The sequence below is a fragment of the Brassica oleracea genome, chromosome C4 (genome assembly GCF_000695525.1).
Source record: "Brassica oleracea var. oleracea cultivar TO1000 chromosome C4, BOL, whole genome shotgun sequence".
In the NCBI taxonomy this organism is placed as follows: domain Eukaryota; kingdom Viridiplantae; phylum Streptophyta; class Magnoliopsida; order Brassicales; family Brassicaceae; genus Brassica; species Brassica oleracea.
In genome coordinates this window covers 42,721,834-42,740,638 of record NC_027751.1, presented here as the reverse complement: position 1 = coordinate 42,740,638, position 18,805 = coordinate 42,721,834, and the positions used below count along the sequence as shown (strand labels likewise).

The 18,805-nt window shown below is 42.2% G+C and overlaps 1 protein-coding gene across 1 annotated transcript; it reads right to left on the bottom strand.

Annotated features, from left to right (window-relative positions):
* Nucleotides 1–1,125: 1,125 nt before the first annotated feature.
* LOC106338943 (F-box/kelch-repeat protein At1g64840-like) lies at nt 1,126–2,929 on the bottom strand. Its single transcript, XM_013777802.1, has 3 exons — nt 2,875–2,929; nt 1,411–2,140; nt 1,126–1,195 (listed from the first exon to the last, which is right to left on the bottom strand). Exons 1-3 carry the CDS (start codon nt 2,927–2,929, stop codon nt 1,126–1,128), a joined length of 855 nt encoding a protein of 284 aa, XP_013633256.1.
* Nucleotides 2,930–18,805: the final 15,876 nt, after the last annotated feature.

The following is an 18,805-nucleotide window of genomic DNA, read 5'->3' as shown; positions in this document are numbered from 1 at the left end:
CTGGATTAAAAACAAACTTATGATGACAAGATTACGATTAATACTTATTTTTATTGATCTTGGTGTTACAAACTTTGATTGCAGAGTTGTTTGCAGAATGTAAAATTTTACAGAATTTCTAGAGAGAAGGGAGAGCATTTTAGAGTGAGAAAGAGCTTGGCCAAATTGCCCGTGCTTCGTTCTTCCTCATGGGTTCCTTTTATAGACGAAGCTTGCATACTGATTGGTTGCCACGTGTCGTCTTCTGATTGTGCCGACACTTTGTTGCTACGTGTCAAGTCTTGGTTGGCTGATGGAGATCTTTGTCGTGTTGTTTCAAAGTCTCCAGGTGGATCCCATGCTTGTCTCATGTGGGTCCCTTGATGATGATGTCTTGGATGTTTATACAGATATACTCTGTAAATTATTTTCTACTCGTGGTTTGAAATTTGAACCATAAATACCATGTGCATGCTATATAACCATCTCGGCCAACAAATATATTTGTTTACTTAACAAACGCAATTATATAGATTTCTAAAACGAAATGACCTTATTTTTCTCGGACATGGGAGCTTGCGTAAATGCACAATGAAGGTGGGGTTCAACAAATTTTTTTCATTAAAAAATTAGCGCCAAAACGACCTAGTATTGAAAAAATGTTAAAATTATACACAGTCAAATACACATAAATACGGCCGAGGGTTATATTGCGGTTTGACTGGCACTTGGAGGGTTGACCCGTGGGTTTTTGAGTTCGCGGATTAATTTCCAAAAAAAACCACATTGAAGTTTTTTTTGGCAGAAAACCCTATAATTAATAACTCACTCAACAACTTTCATTAACAGTTGCGTTATGAAAAGACAGGGAAACCAAAAAATAACGTTGGAAAATAAAAATTCTTCAAAGAAAAGAAAGAGAGAAAAAACAGAAACGTAACGAAACTGAAGATGTCACTGCGCCTTGTTCACCGACAAGGTGAGAAACACTAGAGAGAACAATTTGAGCTAGAAGTCTAGAACCGATCTTTTTTTTAATTGAACACACGTCTAGAAGCGATCTGAATACGGAACTATGAGTAATAATAACGTGTCCTTGCAATTAGACCAAGGATCAGACCTAGTCTCCTGTCTTTTATGATCGCCTCATAATGTAAAGTATACACTTTTACCGACTTGTGGCGATGCACGGTGGCTATATGCATCTGCTGAAGATCTAGTATAAAAAAAATTTGGTCAAAACACGACTGTGATATCAAGAGCATAGACAGACAAATGTGTTCCTGGAACGCACAAAACTGTACTAAAACTAGAATACTAAGTGATCTACTTTCACCCTATCACAAACTCTTTACCTAAAATCACATCGAAAATTCAGAACCGAACCTAATAAAATAATTAAATAGATGTCTCAAGAATCCGAAGACCTACCGTTCAACCCGGAGAGCCACTACCGGAGACCTGCTGAGGATAGTCGCACGTTTCTCTCTTGAATATCTCCAACAGTTGAGGTCGTCTTCATATTTGTAGGAGTATGTTACGTTGCCTGGCCCATAAGTAAACAAAATTGAGTTCACGCACACACCACAACCATCAGAAAGCTCTTTAGCTGAGCAAGAGACAGTTCCCAAGTCTCCAATAATAAACACACAGTCTCCTATATCTTTGACCACGACCCATTGACCAGCCTCCACATCTAGCCTACACACTCTTAGCGTTAACCTAGCGAAGTCTAATGCATTGCCATTATGAGGGATGATTTTCTCAACCAGGAAAAGTTCATCATCACCAGATGGAACCAGAGAGGTGGACCAACCACAGTTGAGAAGCTCTAAACGTACCAGGGGAGTCAGTTCCAGGAAATGAGGATCGAAACCGGAAACGTCTCCGTTAACAAAGAGTGCATAAAATCTGCCTCTAAAAGTGACTAAATCATCGCACGTAGCTGTTGAGAGTGTCTGAAACCGCCTCCACCTCATTTCATTACTTCTTAACACCATCAAAACACTAGTGCAGTTGAGGAGAACAACAAAATCTCCTTCTCCCTCCTTGTTAAGCGGAAGAACAGCCACGCCTCTGTACTCTTTAGCATCGCAACCAATCATTCGGTACTGATGGCCAATGTTTAAGGTGAGTTTGGTCTCAGGTGAAGTAAACAATACTAAAATGGGTCGAACAGAGGCGTTTATTAGATTTCGAGATGAGGTTACAAAGGTGGAGAAAGTAATGGCAAGCCGGAGCTCGTGAAAGCTTAAACCGGAAAAGTACAAATAGCAGAGAGATGATTGTACGGACAATAAACCCTAATCTCGCCACTAAGTTTGTGCAGCCCACTGTCGATGCCCTTTCTCCTTTGCTTTCCTCTCCTTTTATAGTCTTTATCTGATCGACTTAACCTAATTCATTTTTAATCGATTGAGCCTCGTCGGCCTTTCGGGCCTGGCTAGTGAATGCTCGTCCCGAGTTGCTAAGTCGATCATGCTCTGTCGGCTCTCTGTTCGAGTAAAAGCAGTCTATAGTCGAGTCGGAACTCCGAATATCGGCTCCCGAGCCGACGACTATTCGGCTTATCGGATTGGGCCTTTTGTTCGATGGGCTTTGTGGATGGGTTCAATCCATCCCCAATAGTAAGCCCCCCCCCTAGTTCGTCGATGAGTCGAGTAATCGATCTTCGATGAATTTGGTGTTTTTAGTTCGGAGAATAAAAGACTTAATCCGAGCAAATAACCTGAACTGACGTTATCTTGAGTTGGACGGTTGTGATTGCTGTTGAGGAATCGAACCGATATGACCGCGAGGCAGACGCTTTTCTGTCGAGAAAACGAACGGCGCGTCTGTCGGTCACGCGCCAATAGGGTTTAGGCCCATTTAGGCCTTATTAGGCGTAATTATTACGCCTTGATCCCAGCGCTTGCCTTTTCCTATAAATAGCGCACCCTCTTCGCTTCATCTCATTTTTCTCCGCAGCATCAAGGTACTTTCTCTCTCTACTCTCCTTCTCTCTCTTAATTTCTTTGTTAGAACTTTGATTATCCGAGATGTCGTCGTCCCAACGGTTAACTCGGGAGCAAAAGGGGAAGAAAGTATCACTTGCTCGGGGTTCTTTTGAGGATCCGGAGGATATCCATCACGAAGCAATGATGGACACAGGGAACATGGATCTAGCGCAACGTCTCCTAGTCTCGAAGGCGAGGGAACAATTCCGGGACGACGACGATGGTCAAGAGGCGGTCGACATCTCGACCGTTCCGATCAGTTACTATCTGGGGAACATTTTCGCCGAGGAGAGTCCATTGGAGGCCTGGCGGATTTGACCTTCCGTTGCTGATGGACAAGACTGGCCGAACGTCGAGAAGATGAAGTCTACCGTAGAGTCGGTGGAAGCTATTCTCCGAGATCTCAACGCGCACGGGGTTTCGTTCATAATCCCAAAGGAAGACCAGAGGCCTTGGTCACCGCCGAGAGGTTATCAATGCGTCGATGAGTCGTACTTTCAGAACGACACAAAGCTGTGGTTTCCGATTCCTCAAATCGTCACAGCTTATGCATTCCGCAGGGGAGTTGCTCTGAGTCAGTTGATGAACGGCTCGCTTCGTCTGATGGTCATTCTATCGGTGATCGCAGCTGAGGTGGAGACATCGTTGAGCGTAAGATCGTTCGAGGAGCTGGCTTCGGTCTCAATTTTCGATGATGGGCTAGTCTCGATGAGAATGCGCCCGAACTACAACGTGGTCACCGGGTATCCGACCAAAACCTTAGATTGGCAGCGTTCGTACTTCTATGTGAAGTCGAATAGGTCGGCATTTGAGGAATCGACGAGATCTAGTTATCGTGTTCTTTGGAATGTGGAGATGGGTATAGCATACTGATTAGTGATGACTATCGCGCGTACTCATCTGACGTTTTGCGTTTGTTGTTTTTTTTTTTTTTTTGCAGTTGGTCATCCGAATCTTGCCACCTACTCCGAGGACTGGAAGAAGAGTGCCCGAACTGTCGCGTTGCAGAGACAGGATCACTGGGAGAACTTTACTCGGGAGAGGATCCAAAAATCTATCGATTGAATTGCCAATCATGAGTTTCTACTCCCTTTTTCTGTCTCCGAGCAGACAATCAATAACTTAAGGGTTTTCTTTTTTGCAGAGGATTAGATCTCGGATTGGCTTCCCCACATCAATCAGTCGGCAACGAAAAGGTTGTCGCTTTTCACACGAGCTGAGCAGAAAGAAATAAACCGAGCCAAATCCATGAAGCAATTGCCAGATCTCAGTCTTATTGTGGCTGGGAAGATAGGTGCCAAGAAAGGTGCTTCCAGAAGCAAAGTGGGTCCATCGGGGACAGGGGTCGCTGCTGTTTCTCCCGTTGCCGCGGAGCAAGCTCTCACTGGCGGCTCTTCCCAAAGAAAGAACTCAGGGAAGAAGAAGAAAAATGCCGAGGCTCGGGGGGAGCCTAATGAGGAAGGGAACGTCGAGCAAACCGGCGCGGGCGGTTCCTCCAAGAAGGGAGGTAAGAAGAGGAAGGTTGGGGATCCGCCTACAGATGACGCTCCCAAGAAGAAGAAGAGGATGAAGAAGAAAGACTTCACTCTGCCCCGCTCATCCTCTGTATGTGAAGAGGAACTTCAGGCTCTGGTCCCTGAAGCTGTCTCCGAGGTTGGAACCTCTGATGATGATGAGGATGAGACCGTCGCATTACGTCTGCGGAGGCGGGAGAGACGGACTATTGATGAAGGGTCTCGTGGAGCCTTCGCGGATGATCGGGACATCTCGGAGACTCCGAGGAAATCGCCAGTCTCCGAGGGACGGCGAGGACGCTTGCTCGACGAGTCTCCCGCTCGTATTGCAGAGGGATCCGAGACCCGACCTCTGATGAAGATGAGGATGAGACCGTCGCATTACGTCTGCGGAGGCGGGAGAGATGGACTATTGATGAAGGGTCTCGTGGAGCCTTCGCGGATGATCGGGACATCTCGGAGACTCCGAGGAAATCGCCAGTCTCCGAGGGACGGCGAGGACGCTTGCTCGACGAGTCTCCCGCTCGTATTGCAGAGGGATCCGAGACCAGTGTGTCCGGACGTCCCAAGGAAACCCCGGAAGATGGATTCAAATTTGAGTTCAATCGTGGGCTTCCATTGACCTTTCACCCGAAAGATTGTGGCCGTTTACTGCAGCTGATTAAGGGCGGTCCTGACCAGCTTCCTCCGGTGAAAGATCTCGTTTTTAAGGACGAGTATGAACACACCGCTTGCTCGTCTGTAAAGGTAAGTGTTTGTCTGTTCCTCTCCGCCATTTTTTTTTTTGCAAGGAATATTTTTCTAACTTTTCTTTGTTATGCCCGAGCAGAGTCAAGGCGATTGTAACGTACTCGTCGAAAGGTACGAGACGGCACTGAAGCGAGCCAAAGAGCAGATTCGCTAGGGCGAGGAAGCGAGGAAGAAGGCCGAGGAGGCTCTCCGGGCTGCAGTGCGAGATAAGAGTGATGCAATCGCTCGGGAAAAGGCGCTCAGGAAGGCGTTCGACAAGACGAGGACGGCTGATGCGGCTGACTTGCAACTGTGCAAGAAGTCCATGAAGGACCTCGAATCCGTGGTGGATAAGTTGAGGAAGGAAAAGGCTGATCTTGAGAAGGTGAGGGCCACGGAATCGCTGAAGCACACCGAGGAGATGAACAGACTTCGTAAATCTCGTAAATACGAGGTTACGCACGAGAGTATCCCTGTGATGATTGCTATGATCGCCAAAGCTGAAAAACGCTTTCATCGGATTTCTCTTTGCGAAGATCAAAGGGACAAATACGATGATGCTCGGTGCCTGCCAGCCAAGCTTTCGGGAAGCGGAAATGTCTTCAGCAGATCAAGGACTCGGGAATTGAAATCCCGCAGGAGACCATTGATACTTTTGCCGAGCAAGAGGAGCATTATGAGCGGAAAGCAACTCGTTTGGAGGTTAACGAGATTCTGGTGGAAGATCTTCGCCTTTCTCTGCTAGTGTTGGAATCTCGGTTCTTAATTGAAGATGATTGGCGGCAGATCAATCCGTTCGGGTCAAATGTCGGTTTGATCGACTCTGAAGCCACTATCGCTCTCCGTACTCCCTACGTTGACCGAAATCCCCACTCCGAAGATCGCATGAAGGAGCTTGCTCAGACCGTCGGATCTTCCACTCAGCGTACTGATCAAGACGTCGATCCTACGAAGCAGACGTCGGCCGGTGCGGTCATTCCGAAGGACGGAGTCGTGCCTACCACCGTCCTGACTGATTCTCCCGTGAAGGCATCTAAAAACGCGAGCTCGTCCTCATCTTCCTCTGAAGATCCCGAGAAGGAAGACGGTGTTCCTGCGGGTCGTCCAAAAGAGGTGCCTATGGCGAACGCGGATCCGCCAGCCCCAACATTTGGTCGTGTCTTGGGTCCCGGAGAGGGAGATGGCGGCGGCAGCAAGGATCCTCCTGTTGTCGATCAGTGAAACTCGTTGTCTGTTGTAACTTTTCTCTTCTTTTTATCTCTGTCTCGGCTCGTTGAAGCCCTTGAACTCTTGTTTTGTCTTGTATTATTAGCCCGGATGGGTTTTGTTGTTCGGTACTCGGGAGGTTTCCCTTTCCTTTAAAACTTTGAATTGTCGTTTTTTTAAGTGTTTGCATCTTAAGTGCATCACGAATGATCGTAAATGACTTAGTTGATTTTGAAATAATCCGTTGCCAGTTGATTTAATCCTACCAATCTTGTTGACGACTAGTCGGATGAATAAAGACAACGAATTTTAATAAATTTCCGAGGAAAAGGTATTCGGACGCTACACAGTAATCGAGAGAAATTTGGTCGGCCAGCTCGTTGTTCTTCGATTTGCGATGAGGTCTGAAAATTCCGATCGGGAGTCGGTCAATGAGGAATGCATCGGTGACGCGGGACTCTATTTTTCCTTTCGTTCGATATCTGATCAGGATTCGTCCGATTGATCAGGACGAGTGCCCGTGCGCCGCTTATGAGTTAAGGGGCTGGCATCGTTTGTTCTGTTTTTTTTATACGTCATTTGCTCAAGGGAGAAACGAGATGAGTAAAAAGGATTTTTTTTTGTTTTTGTTAGGGCTGGACCCCGTAGAGGGGATGCCTACGTACCTCCGAGGAGGATCAAGCCTTTCGTAGTTCGTTTTGGCCCGAGTAAAAGCGACTTGGTAGTCATTTACTCGGACAAATAGAAGTGACCATAGGGTGCATCTACTCGGTGTTGTTTTTTTTTTTTTTTTTTTTTATATACGACTAAAAAGTGACGTAGATCATTTACTCGTTTTATAAGCTTACTCATTTTATGAGTAGAAGCAACGAAGATGCATAGAGTTCCAAGCTCGTGGGACTGCCTCTCCGCGGGAAGTTTCGAATCGGTACACACCTGGTTTTACGACTCGAGTGATCTTGTATGGTCCTTCCCAATTCACGCCGAGCTTTCCGGCGTTGAGCTCTTTTGTGTTCTCGAAGACCTTTCGCATGACTAGATCACCGAGCTCGAGAGGACGCGAGCGGACCTTCTTGTTGTAATAACTCTCAATTTGGTTCTGGTAATTCTGGATCCGAAGAAGAGCTTGGTCGCGTTTCTCCTCGAGTTCATCGAGGGCATCGAGCAGCATTCCTTGGTTAAGCTCAACATATTGAGGCATCTTTGACCGGCGGAGACTTGTTACGTTGACCTCAGCCGGAGCCATTGCTTCCATCCCGTATGCGAGGGAGAAGGGAGTGGATTTAGTCGCTCCTCGGGGGGTCGTCCGATGCGACCAGAGGACACCGTCGAGTTCGTTGGCCCAGTGTTCTTTTTTGAGATCGAGACGCTTCTTGATCCTGTCGATGATGATCTTGTTCGAGGACTCTGCTTGTCCGTTTCCCTGATGGTACCTTGGTGTCGAGGGGCTTAGTCGGATGTCCCACTTGTTGCAGAAATCTTTGAAATTTCCAGAAATAAACTGGGACCCATTGTCGGTCACAATCTCGTATGGTAGGCCGTGACGACAGATAACGTTTTCCCAAACAAAGCCGCGAACTTCCTTCTCGGTAATTTGCGCGAAGGCTTTGGCTTCAATCCACTTGGTGAAGTAGTCGGTTAATACTAACACGAAGCGGCGTTGACGGGAGTTTGGCATTGGTCCGATGATATACATCCCCCATCGCATGAATAGATAAGGGGCTGCAGAGGTTCGCAGTATCTCGGTTGGGCTGTGGATGCTCGGAGCGTGTCGTTGGCATTTGTCGCATCGTCGAGCATACGCTTCACAGTCCGTATTCATTGTTGGCCAGAAGAATCCCAAGTTTTGGATTTTTAGAGCCAGTGCTCGGCCTCCGAAGTGGTTGCCACCTGCTCCCTCATGAGTCTCGGCCATCAAAACCTGTATGAATAAAACATGCTAACGTATGTCCCCATTCAAACTATATTTTAAGCACATTAATTTTTTTCTTAAATAATTGTTTTTATTTTATGTGTTTTTGCTAAACTTTTTATTTTATCTTATTTATGAATTCTGATTAATAGATTATGCAAACAGTCAAAGCTTAAGCGGCGAAGGCGACAAGAATGGCGATCTGGCGGTTTTGATGATTACCCGGGGTTCTCCGGTGGTTTTTCGGGATCTTTCGGTTTGGGGGGTGAGTTTTCATTGAGGGGTGTTGGTGATCTGGATAATTTGGTCTGTCCCCCGATTAATGGAAGGATCATGGAGGTCTCAGGGAAAGAGGTGAAGATGGAAGGTCAATATATGATTGAATCTTCTCAGCGTCGATCTGATGGGAGAGTTGTGAGGGATTGCAAAGAAAATAGGGTGGCTATAGGTGTCATAAGCACATGTTTTGGAAGCTGTGAGATTGGGATTTTCCAAATCAATTCTCGTGATCTGATTTGTGGATCGCGAAGTCAGGGGGAAAGAAAGGTGAACTAGGGAGACCAGTTTTAAGGGTTACGGTCCCACGGTTTGATAACTCGGAGCTCATTGCGAGTTTTTCCAAAACACTCATTGGCCGGTGCATGAACCCGCAGAAGCAGGACATGAAGATCCTCCTGTTCACGCTCCCAAGGATTTGGAATGTTGAAGGAAGGGTGGTTGGTACTGACCTGGGGATGGGGCGTTTCCAGTTCGCTTTTGAAATGGAGGAGGACATTGTGGAGGTACTGAAGATGGAGCCTTTCCACTTTAACTATTGGATGATTTCATTGGTCAGATGGAGGCCGGTGCTAGAGCCGAACTATCCCTCGAAGATTACCTTTTGGGTGCGTGTCATGGATCTCCCTCTACAGTTTCGGGCAGCTGAGACTTTCCAGAGTGTGGGAGAAGCAATAGGAACGGTTCAGGGACCGGTGGACCTCATTGCTGGGAGGGTTCGAGTGGAGGTTGATGGCTTTAAGCCGTTGGTGTTCTCCGTAACGGTGGAGTTTGAAGAAGGTGTAGAGATTACGATGGGGCTTAGATATGAGAAGCTGTTTGGTTTCTGCAAAGAGTGTTTCTGTCTGACACATGAGCAGGCGCGTTGCCCGGAGTTAATCAAAGAGGGCGAGGCTACAGTGAAGGAAGGGGTTTCTGGAAAGACTGGATCAGGTGCAACAAGCTTTAAAGCGGTAGTTGCAAATGAATCAAGACAGAATGGTGACCGGAGAGAGGGTCAGTATGGTCGGGCTCAAGGGTTTCAAGGGGCGTATGGGACTGATAAGGGGAAGGGGATTGCTAGGGAGAAGCAAGGATATCAAAAGCAAGATGGTGCTTATCATCCTTATAAGGAGAAGTTCACACGGGGATATGGAGAGGTTTCTTCTTTCAACAGAAGGTTTAATGGATATGGAAATAAGAGGACGGCTTTCCAGGCGAGGGATTTTCAACATCAACAGAGACAAGAGACGGGAGAGCAGCGCTCTTTGAACCCTACTAAGCTAATGATTGACGCTTTTAAAAGTGCTCCTGGTGGGGTTCAGGGGAGTGGAATAGAAGGGACTGGGGCGTCATCAAAAGCGCGAAAGTCTCTGCTATTTGAAGAAGCAGTCCCTGAGGTCAAGAGTGATGAGACGGGGCAAGAGAGTGGGGTGATGAGTACGGCGCTTTCTGTGCAGGAGCAAGGTGAACCTGATGCTGAGGCTAAAGAGGTAGAGGAGCAGTCTTCGCACTCTGAGGCTCTAGATGATGCGAATCTGATGCTTGATGGCGTGATCCTGGCGGATTCGGAGCTTCTGGTGGAGGGGGAAGATCTAGAAGATTGGGAACAAGGTGAGATTATGGACTTCGCTGAGGAGGAGGGTATCGATGCGGATGATATAGGCTTGGGGGAAGCAGAAACTGAACAGAAACTGGTTGAGCAGAAGAGGAGTGATCAGGTGCAGAGTGACGCTGTCGATGAGGGGAATGTTCAGATGCAAGACTCTGAGAAGGAGGTGGCCCTATACGATGAGAAGGTTGCAAAGAAGAAGGAGATGAAGCAGGAGGCGGGGATGACAGGGGGAGCCAAGAAGCGTGTGGTAAAGGCGGGTGCGAAGCAGGGCGACAAGGCTAAGAAGGGACCCCCGAAGCCTTAGAACTCATCTGAGTAAGGGACCTGCAGTTTCTTTATTTTATTTGAATAATGTTGGATTCAATTATGAAATCCCTTAGAATCGAGTCTTGTCCTAGTGGTTTTATTTCTATGTCTTTCAGTCTCTATAGTCTTTGGCATGATTATCTCTTTGGTATGACATGGTTGTGTCAAATTGGTGAGGTCTTAATGGCATGCGTGTGGTTTACGGTTTTTAATACATGGCTTTCTCTGTGGTATCAACATGGTTGTGATATGGTTTTGATTTCCCTGATTTTGGCCATATGTTATGTTATTTTTTCGGAAGATTTGTCCAAGCGAGAATAAGGTATCATTTTATATTGGTGTGGTTTGCGTTGAGTTGGATTATGAAGTATCTTAAGCTGCGTTGCATGATAATTTGGAGAGTATATATGCACGTAAGGTTTGTGATAAACTGCGGTCTGGTTCTGTTGTCTTATTACCGGGTATTGGTTTCTTGGTTGTGGAGTTATTTGGAACAGGAATTTTGGACATTGTGGTCTGTTGGGTTGATGATACAGTGGACTTTTACGGATTGTGGGTGTAGCTCATGTTCGGTTGACCAGTTACATGGGCGAGATGGCTTGTTTTGGAGACAATATATAATTTGGTGTCTCATGGGTGTTAGAGACGGGCACGGCACTTGGGTCTTTGTGATTTATAATATGGAGTTGGAATTGATGAGACAGTATTTTTATGGGCGTATTGGCTTGTTTTGGAGGACATCTATTTTAGTTTCTTCATTGGTGCCAAACGGTTTTCCTATGGCTAAATATCTCAAGAAGTTCAGGGTGCCAAAGTTAATAATTGTGGAATTATGAAAATTATAAGTTAGAATTGTCAAGGATTGGGTAGTCATTGGACTTTCAGTTATCTACGGGAAATTTGGGGAAAACATAAACCAGTTTTTCTTTTTCTATCAGAGACAAAGCAACAATTTGATTTTGTACAATCGGTTCAGTTCCATTTTGGTTACAGTCATCTTCATACAGTTGATCCTCTAGGTAGAAGTGGAGGTCTAGCTCTTTTCTATGATTCATCTTTTAAGGTAACCATTTTGTCATCAAATAATAGAATTATTGATGTGGAGATGGAATATGAAGGGAAACGAATTTTTATATCCTTTGTTTATGGAGAACCAAATCAAAATCTACGAGATCATGTTTGGGAAAAATTAACTCGAATTGGTATAGTTCGTGATGAACCATGGTTTATAATTGGAGATCTAAATGAGATTATAGGGAATCATGAAAAGGAAGGAGGAGTCCTGCGGCACGCTGATACTTTCATATCTTTTAATAATATGTTTGCGAATTGTGGTTTGTTAGATTTCCCGAGTTTAGGTAATACTTTATCTTGGAGTGGGCGGAGGTATAAGCAAGTGGTTAAAGGGCGGTTGGGTCGGGAATAATGAGTGGCATAATCTGTTTCCTTACTCTCATGTAGAATATTTGAGAATGGTAGGTTCGGATCATAGACCTATTGTGGCGTCTATTGAGAATAAAATACTTAAATTTCGTAGACAGTTCAGGTTTGATAAAAGATGGATTGGTGAAGAAGGTCTAATGGAATCCATCAATCGGGGCTGGCATTCGAGTAATAGGCATGGGGATGTAGGAATTGTTGGGAAAATTCACAATTGTAGACATGAGATTTCGGTTTGGAGAAAAGCTAATCCACCGTATGGGAAAGACAAAATAAATAACTTACAAAAGGCTCTTGAGGAAATTCAAAATGATTTTTCCAAAACAAATGATGAGGTCCTAGAAGTATCTCGGAAATTACAGGAAGCATATCGAGATGAGGAACAATATTGGGAGCAGAAGAGTAGAACGAAATGGCATACCTGTGGTGATCGGAATACGAAATTTTATCATGCTCTTACTAAACAGAGAAGGATTCAAAACAGGATCGCTGGCCTGTATAATGAAGAAGGAAGTTGGGTTAATTCTGAGTCCAAGGTGGAAGAAGTTGCAGTAAAATATTTTATGGATTTGTTCCACACGTCATCCCCAGAGGATTTTGATAGCTTCCTAGAGGAAGTCCCTTCTTTGATAACGGATGGTCAAACTAGGAAACTTATGGCTGAGACTACGGAAGAGGAGGTTAAAGCAGCACTATTTATGATGCATCCAGAAAAAGCCCCTGGACCAGACGGAATGACTGCACTTTTCTATCAACAATCATGGTCAATCATCAAAGAGGACGTGGTAAATATGGTTAGTAATTTCCTTACTTCAGGAGTTTTTGAGGATAAATTAAATATGACGAATATTTTTCTTATTCCCAAAAAGGTGAGACCCATTAGGATGACTGAATTGAGACCAATTAGTTTATGTAACGTTGGGTATAAGATTATTTCCAAGGTATTATGTCAGCGGCTAAAAGGTTTGCTACCAAAGCTGATATCGGAAACTCAGTCTGCGTTTGTATCTGGAAGATTTATTTCGGATAATATTCTTATTGCTCAGGAAATGTTTCATGGACTCCGCACAAACAAGGCATGCAAAGATAAGTTTTTAGAAATTAAGACGGATATGAGTAAGGCTTATGACCGTGTAGAGTGGCCTTTTATCAAGCGTTTACTATTAAAGATGGGTTTCTCGAGTGATTGGGTGACTCTAATGATGCATTGCATCTCTTCAGTTAATTATAAGGTTTTATTGAATGGACAGCCGAAAGGGCATATTGTCCCACAGAGAGGGTTAAGGCAAGGCGATCCGTTGTCTCCATATTTATTTATCTTGTGTATTGAAGCCCTCATAGTAAATATCAAGAAAGAGGAGCGTGAGAAACGATTAACGGGACTGAAAATTGCAAGAGGTAGTCCAAATATTTCTCATCTCTTATTTGCGGATGATAGTTTATTTTTCTGTAAGGCTACAAAGGAGGAATGTGGTATAATTTTAAAAATACTCAAAGAGTATGAGGCAGCCTCTGGCCAACAAATTAACTTTCAGAAATCATCGGTTCAATTTGGTCATAAGGTCCCAGATAATATTAGAGCAGATATTCATAATATTCTGGGGATTACTAGTGCAGGAGGGATGAGCAATTATTTAGGAATACCGGAAAGTCTTGGGGGATCTAAAATACAAATTTTTGGTTACCTGAATGACCGAGTTAATAATAAAGTAAATGGCTGGACAGTTAGATTTCTTACTAAAGGGGGAAAGGAAGTTCTGATCAAATCAGTGGCTGCACCGATGCCAACGCATGTAATGTCATGTTTCAGACTTCCAAAAGGAGTTACAAAGAAAATAACAAGTACCCTTTCTCATTTCTCGTGGGGAGGAAGTGGAAATAAAAAAGGAATACACTGGCTTTCCTGGGATAAAGTGTGTACTCCTAAGGAGGAGGGAGGGCTGAACTTTAGAGATCTTCAAGATTTTAATACAGCCCTGTTGGCTAAACAATTCTGGCGGTTACTAGATAAACCAGATTGTTTGTTCTCAAAAGTTTTTAAAGGCCGTTATTTTCGAAATACAGATCCTTTGGACGATCACAGATCATATTCATCTTCTTATGGATGGAGAAGCATCTGCTCAGCTAGATCTCTGGTTAAAAAAAGGCTAATCAAAAGAGTGGGAACAGGACAATCCATCTCCGTATGGACAGATCCGTGGATTCCCGCTTCTCGCCCGAGATTTGCTGAATGCCCTTATACAACCCGATGATGTCAAATTGATTCGAGGTTTAGCAATTAGTAGATCTCGAAAAGCAGATACAGTGGGGTGGAGCTTTACGGAATCTGGAAAATATTCGGTTAAATCAGGTTTTCGAACGGAATCTTTATACCCAGATAGAGTCCAGAGGACTATTTTCTATGGACCTAATATTAAACCGTTATTGTCCTTTTCTTGGAAACTGAAATGTCCACCAAAATTGAGACATTTTGTGTGGCAATTTCTTTCCGGTACACTACTAGTGTCCAAAAATCTTACAACTCGAGGGATTGTTTGTGATACACGATGTAGCACAGGTGGGGCAGATGAGGAGACTACTAACCATGTTCTTTTCGAATGCCCACCTGCACTACAAACTTGGGCACTTTCTAGGATCCCCTCTTCTCCAGAGATTTTTCCATCGGCGTCTGTTTTCACCAATATGGATTATTTATTTTGGAAATTACCAAAAGAGGAAGATTTACACTATTTTCCATGGTTACTATGGTATATTTGGAAGGCTAGAAATGACAAGATATATTCCAATAAGGATGCTAATCCACAAGAGATTTTAAGGTTGGCAGAGGTGGAAAGTAGGATGTGGACAAAGGCTCAGCTAACCGTTAAGGCTCCTACAGAGAATTTCTATACTGGGAATGCACATCATTCGGAGTCTCTAGCCGTGGAAGATTCTAGAGTTTGTTATATTGATGGCGCTTGGAAAGAGGGTGATAAGTTCACAGGACAAGGGTGGTTTTGTAGAAAGAGTGGATCAACAGAGGTCATGATGGGGGCGATGAATCTTCGTAGAAGTTTATCACCTCTCCATGCTGAATGTGAAGCACTAATCTGGGCAATGGAATGCATGAAGACCCTCCAATATTCTGATGTAGTTTTTGCGACGGATTGTTCTCAACTGGTGAAGATGGTGTCGACACCTGAAGAATGGCCTGCCTTTTCTACACACATGGAAGAATTCACCGAAGTAAGATGTTCTTCCCCTATTTTCGGATCAGACATATTCTTAGAGCACACAATACATTGGCGGATAAGCTTGCACGTGCTGCGAGGAGTTCTCCTTCATCTTTACTTTACGTCGATTCAACTCCACCGGTTTGGCTTGCTAGATCGGCTGGAGATTCCAGTTAGTATTTGAATGTTGTTGTCAAAAAAAAAAAAAAGAAGATTATGCAAACTAGAATTTAAAATTAAATTATTTATTTCTTTTTTTGGGTCAACAAATTATTTATTTCTTATAAAATAAAATTGAAATTGGTTTGGTTACAATAATATAAAACTGAATATGGTTTGGTATAGTTTTGAACTTGTGCTTATGCAACTAACGTTGGTTTCCGTTAGTTTTTCATTGTAATTTACCAGAACCGTTTTATTTTGTATTTTAAATGATGGTGTAAGAAATATTCTGTTTTATTTATATTTAAAATGAATATGTAAGAAATATTATAAAAAAAAAAACACTTCTTCCGTTTCAGAAAAAAATACGTTTTAGAAAAAGAATTTTTTATAATTTATTTTTTACATTTTTAATGATAAATTACAAACTCCAAAAAGATAATTCTGTTTATTGAAATTCTATTAATTAAAAGTTATGGAAAATAATTTATTATAAAAAATAATGCATTAATAATTTATTTTTCAGAACCTAAACCCTAGAGGTAGAGAAGTTTAGATGTTTTTTTTTTTGAACTTAGAGAAGTTTAGATGTGAAAACACTTTTAAAAGTGTGTTGCTCTTCATGCGGTAACGACTTCTTATCTGAGTTCTCTTCAGCAACGGCCAAAATAGGGGTGGGCGTTCGGGTACCCATTCGGGTTCGGTTCGGGTCTATTCGGGTTTCGGGTTTTCTGGTTCAAAGATTTCAACCCCATTCGGGTATTTCTAAATTTCGGTTCGGGTTCGGTTCGGATCTTTGCGGGTTCGGTTCGGGTTCGGATAACCCATTTAAATTATTTAAACATTTTTAAAATTCATTATATACTTTAAATTTCTCAAAATCTATAAACAAAACAATATATTACTTATAAATTTGAATAGCATATGTCAAAGTACCTAAATTAACATATAAATTGGTTTGGTTTGAATATTTGGATTGAGAATCAATAAGTATTGTTGGTGTTTTGAGTATACTTTAGCTATTTTAGACATGTTACTTTTGACTATTTGTATATATTTATAAGTATTTTGGATAAGTTAAAAGTATCTTATATATTTTGATGTTCTTAATATATATTAAATCAAAAAATAATTAATATATATAGGTATATAAATCAATTTCGGATATAATCGGGTACCCGAAATACTTCGGTTCGGATCGGGTTCGGTTTCGGTTCTCTAAATACCAAAATTTTGAACCCATTCGGACATTTAATTAATTTCGGTTCGGATTTGATACTACTTTTTCGGATCGGGTTCGGTTCGGTTTTTCGGATCCGGGTTTTTTGCCCAGCCCTAGGTCAAATTTTGAAAACGAATGAAGATTGTGAACGATTCAAGTGGGGGAAAAAAAATATTTTCTATAGATTTTTAAAAATCTACTCCCTCTGTTTCTTAATATTACATATTCTATAAAAAAAATTGTTTTAAAAAGATCTATTTTTTGCATTTTCAAGACATGTTTTATTAACTAATTGTAAATTTCAAAAACTTTAATTGCATTTACTGAATTGTTATTGGTTTAAAATTATGAAATAAAGATAAACACAAAAAATATGTAAATTTAATGTGTTTTATTAAAATATGTGAAAAATCTAGAATATCTATTCTATTAAAATAGCAGTGTGACCCATTGATAAAAGTATGGTCCAACTATTATTTTTTTTATCTTTATCATTATTTAGAATATTATTTATTATGCTTTATGCCATTAGACCTATATTTAAATTACCAATTGAAAAGGCCTAAAAAGATGTAAAACAAAAAATATACTCACCCTTTTTAAGGGCGGATCAGAATCTAGTGAAAAATCTAGAATATGTAACATTAAAAACGGGAGATATAATAATAGATGAGTTGCTGCTCTCTTCTAAAGCCGTACACGTCAACACAATTCTGTTAAGTGGGACCTACAACTATTCAATTCTTCTTTACAATTAAATAAAAATGTATAGTTAATTTATCGTAATCCCTAATTTTCTATTTCTTATATTTCCTATGTATATCTGAAACGGTGTACTATCTGTGAGAGCATCTTTATCCTACAACTCCATAATGGGTCTTTTAATTGTTTTTTATAGTATTAAAGGTAGAAAGTTGATTAAGAGACTTGGTTAAAATACATGAACTTTTTATCTCTCCATTGCAAGTCTCCTATTTTGGGTTCTAAAAAAAAATATTAAACATTTTTAATTAAAATTAAAATTGTTTTATTACATAAAACATAATAAAAGATAACATTTTAAACATAGATTTTTAAATTAAAACATGAAAATAAAGATTATTACAATAAACAAGAATTATTTGAAAGAAGCATAGGAGATCAGTTGTTGTCTTCATCACGTCCAAATTTTTCCCAAATATGTTCAACCAAATCATTTTTCAGCTGTTGATGCATTTGTCTATCACGAATTCTTGTTCGAACACCCATCATATTTGCGATATTTGAAGAGATATCTGTAGAATACGAGAGATCGACATGTGAACTTCCGTGGTCTTCTCCTTGTTAGAACTCTGAAATATCAGATTGAGTGTATCCATCTCATTCGTCTTCTACTATCATATTATGGAGTATGATACAAGCTCTCATAATCTTTCCAATTTTGACTTTATCCCAAAACAGCGCTAGATTTTTAACAATGGCAAAACGAGCTTGCAAAACTCCAAAAGCACGCTCGACATCTTTTCTGACCGCTTCTTGACGTTGAGCCTATAAAACTGCTTTCGGCCCTTGTGGTATAGGAATTGATTGGATAAAAGTTGCCCATTTCGGATAAATACCATCGGTGAGATAGTAAGCCATATGATACTCTCTCCCATTGACATAGAAAGTGACATTCGGAGCTTGGCCTTTTATTATGTCATCAAAAACAGGTGAACGATCAAGAACGTTGATATCATTTAATGTACCCGGTGGTCCAAAAAACGCATGCCATATCCACAGATCGTACGAAGCAACGGCCTCTAAAACGATTGTTGGTCTACCCGAACCACGAGAATATTGCCCTTTCCAAGCGGTGGGACAATTCTTCCACTCCCAATGCATACAATCGATGCTTCCTATCATCCCGGGAAAGCCACGATGCTCTCCAACATCAAGTAGACGTTGAAGATCAGCCGGTGTTGGTCTTCTTAAATACTCCTCGCCGAACAAATATATTGTTCCTTCCACAAAATTCTCCACACATAACCGAGTTGTTGTTTCACCGAGCCGAAGGTATTCGTCGGCGGTATCAGCTGCAGAACCATACGCCAAGACACGAATGGCTGCGGTACACTTTTGAAGTGGAGAGAGACTATTCCTTCCGAGACCATCTTTCTTTTCCCGAAAGTATTGAACTTGGGTGGAGAGTTGATCAACAATGTGCATGAACAATGGCTTGTTCATTCTAAAACGTCGTCGGAAAAAATTAGCTGGATACGTTGGAGTGTCACTGAAA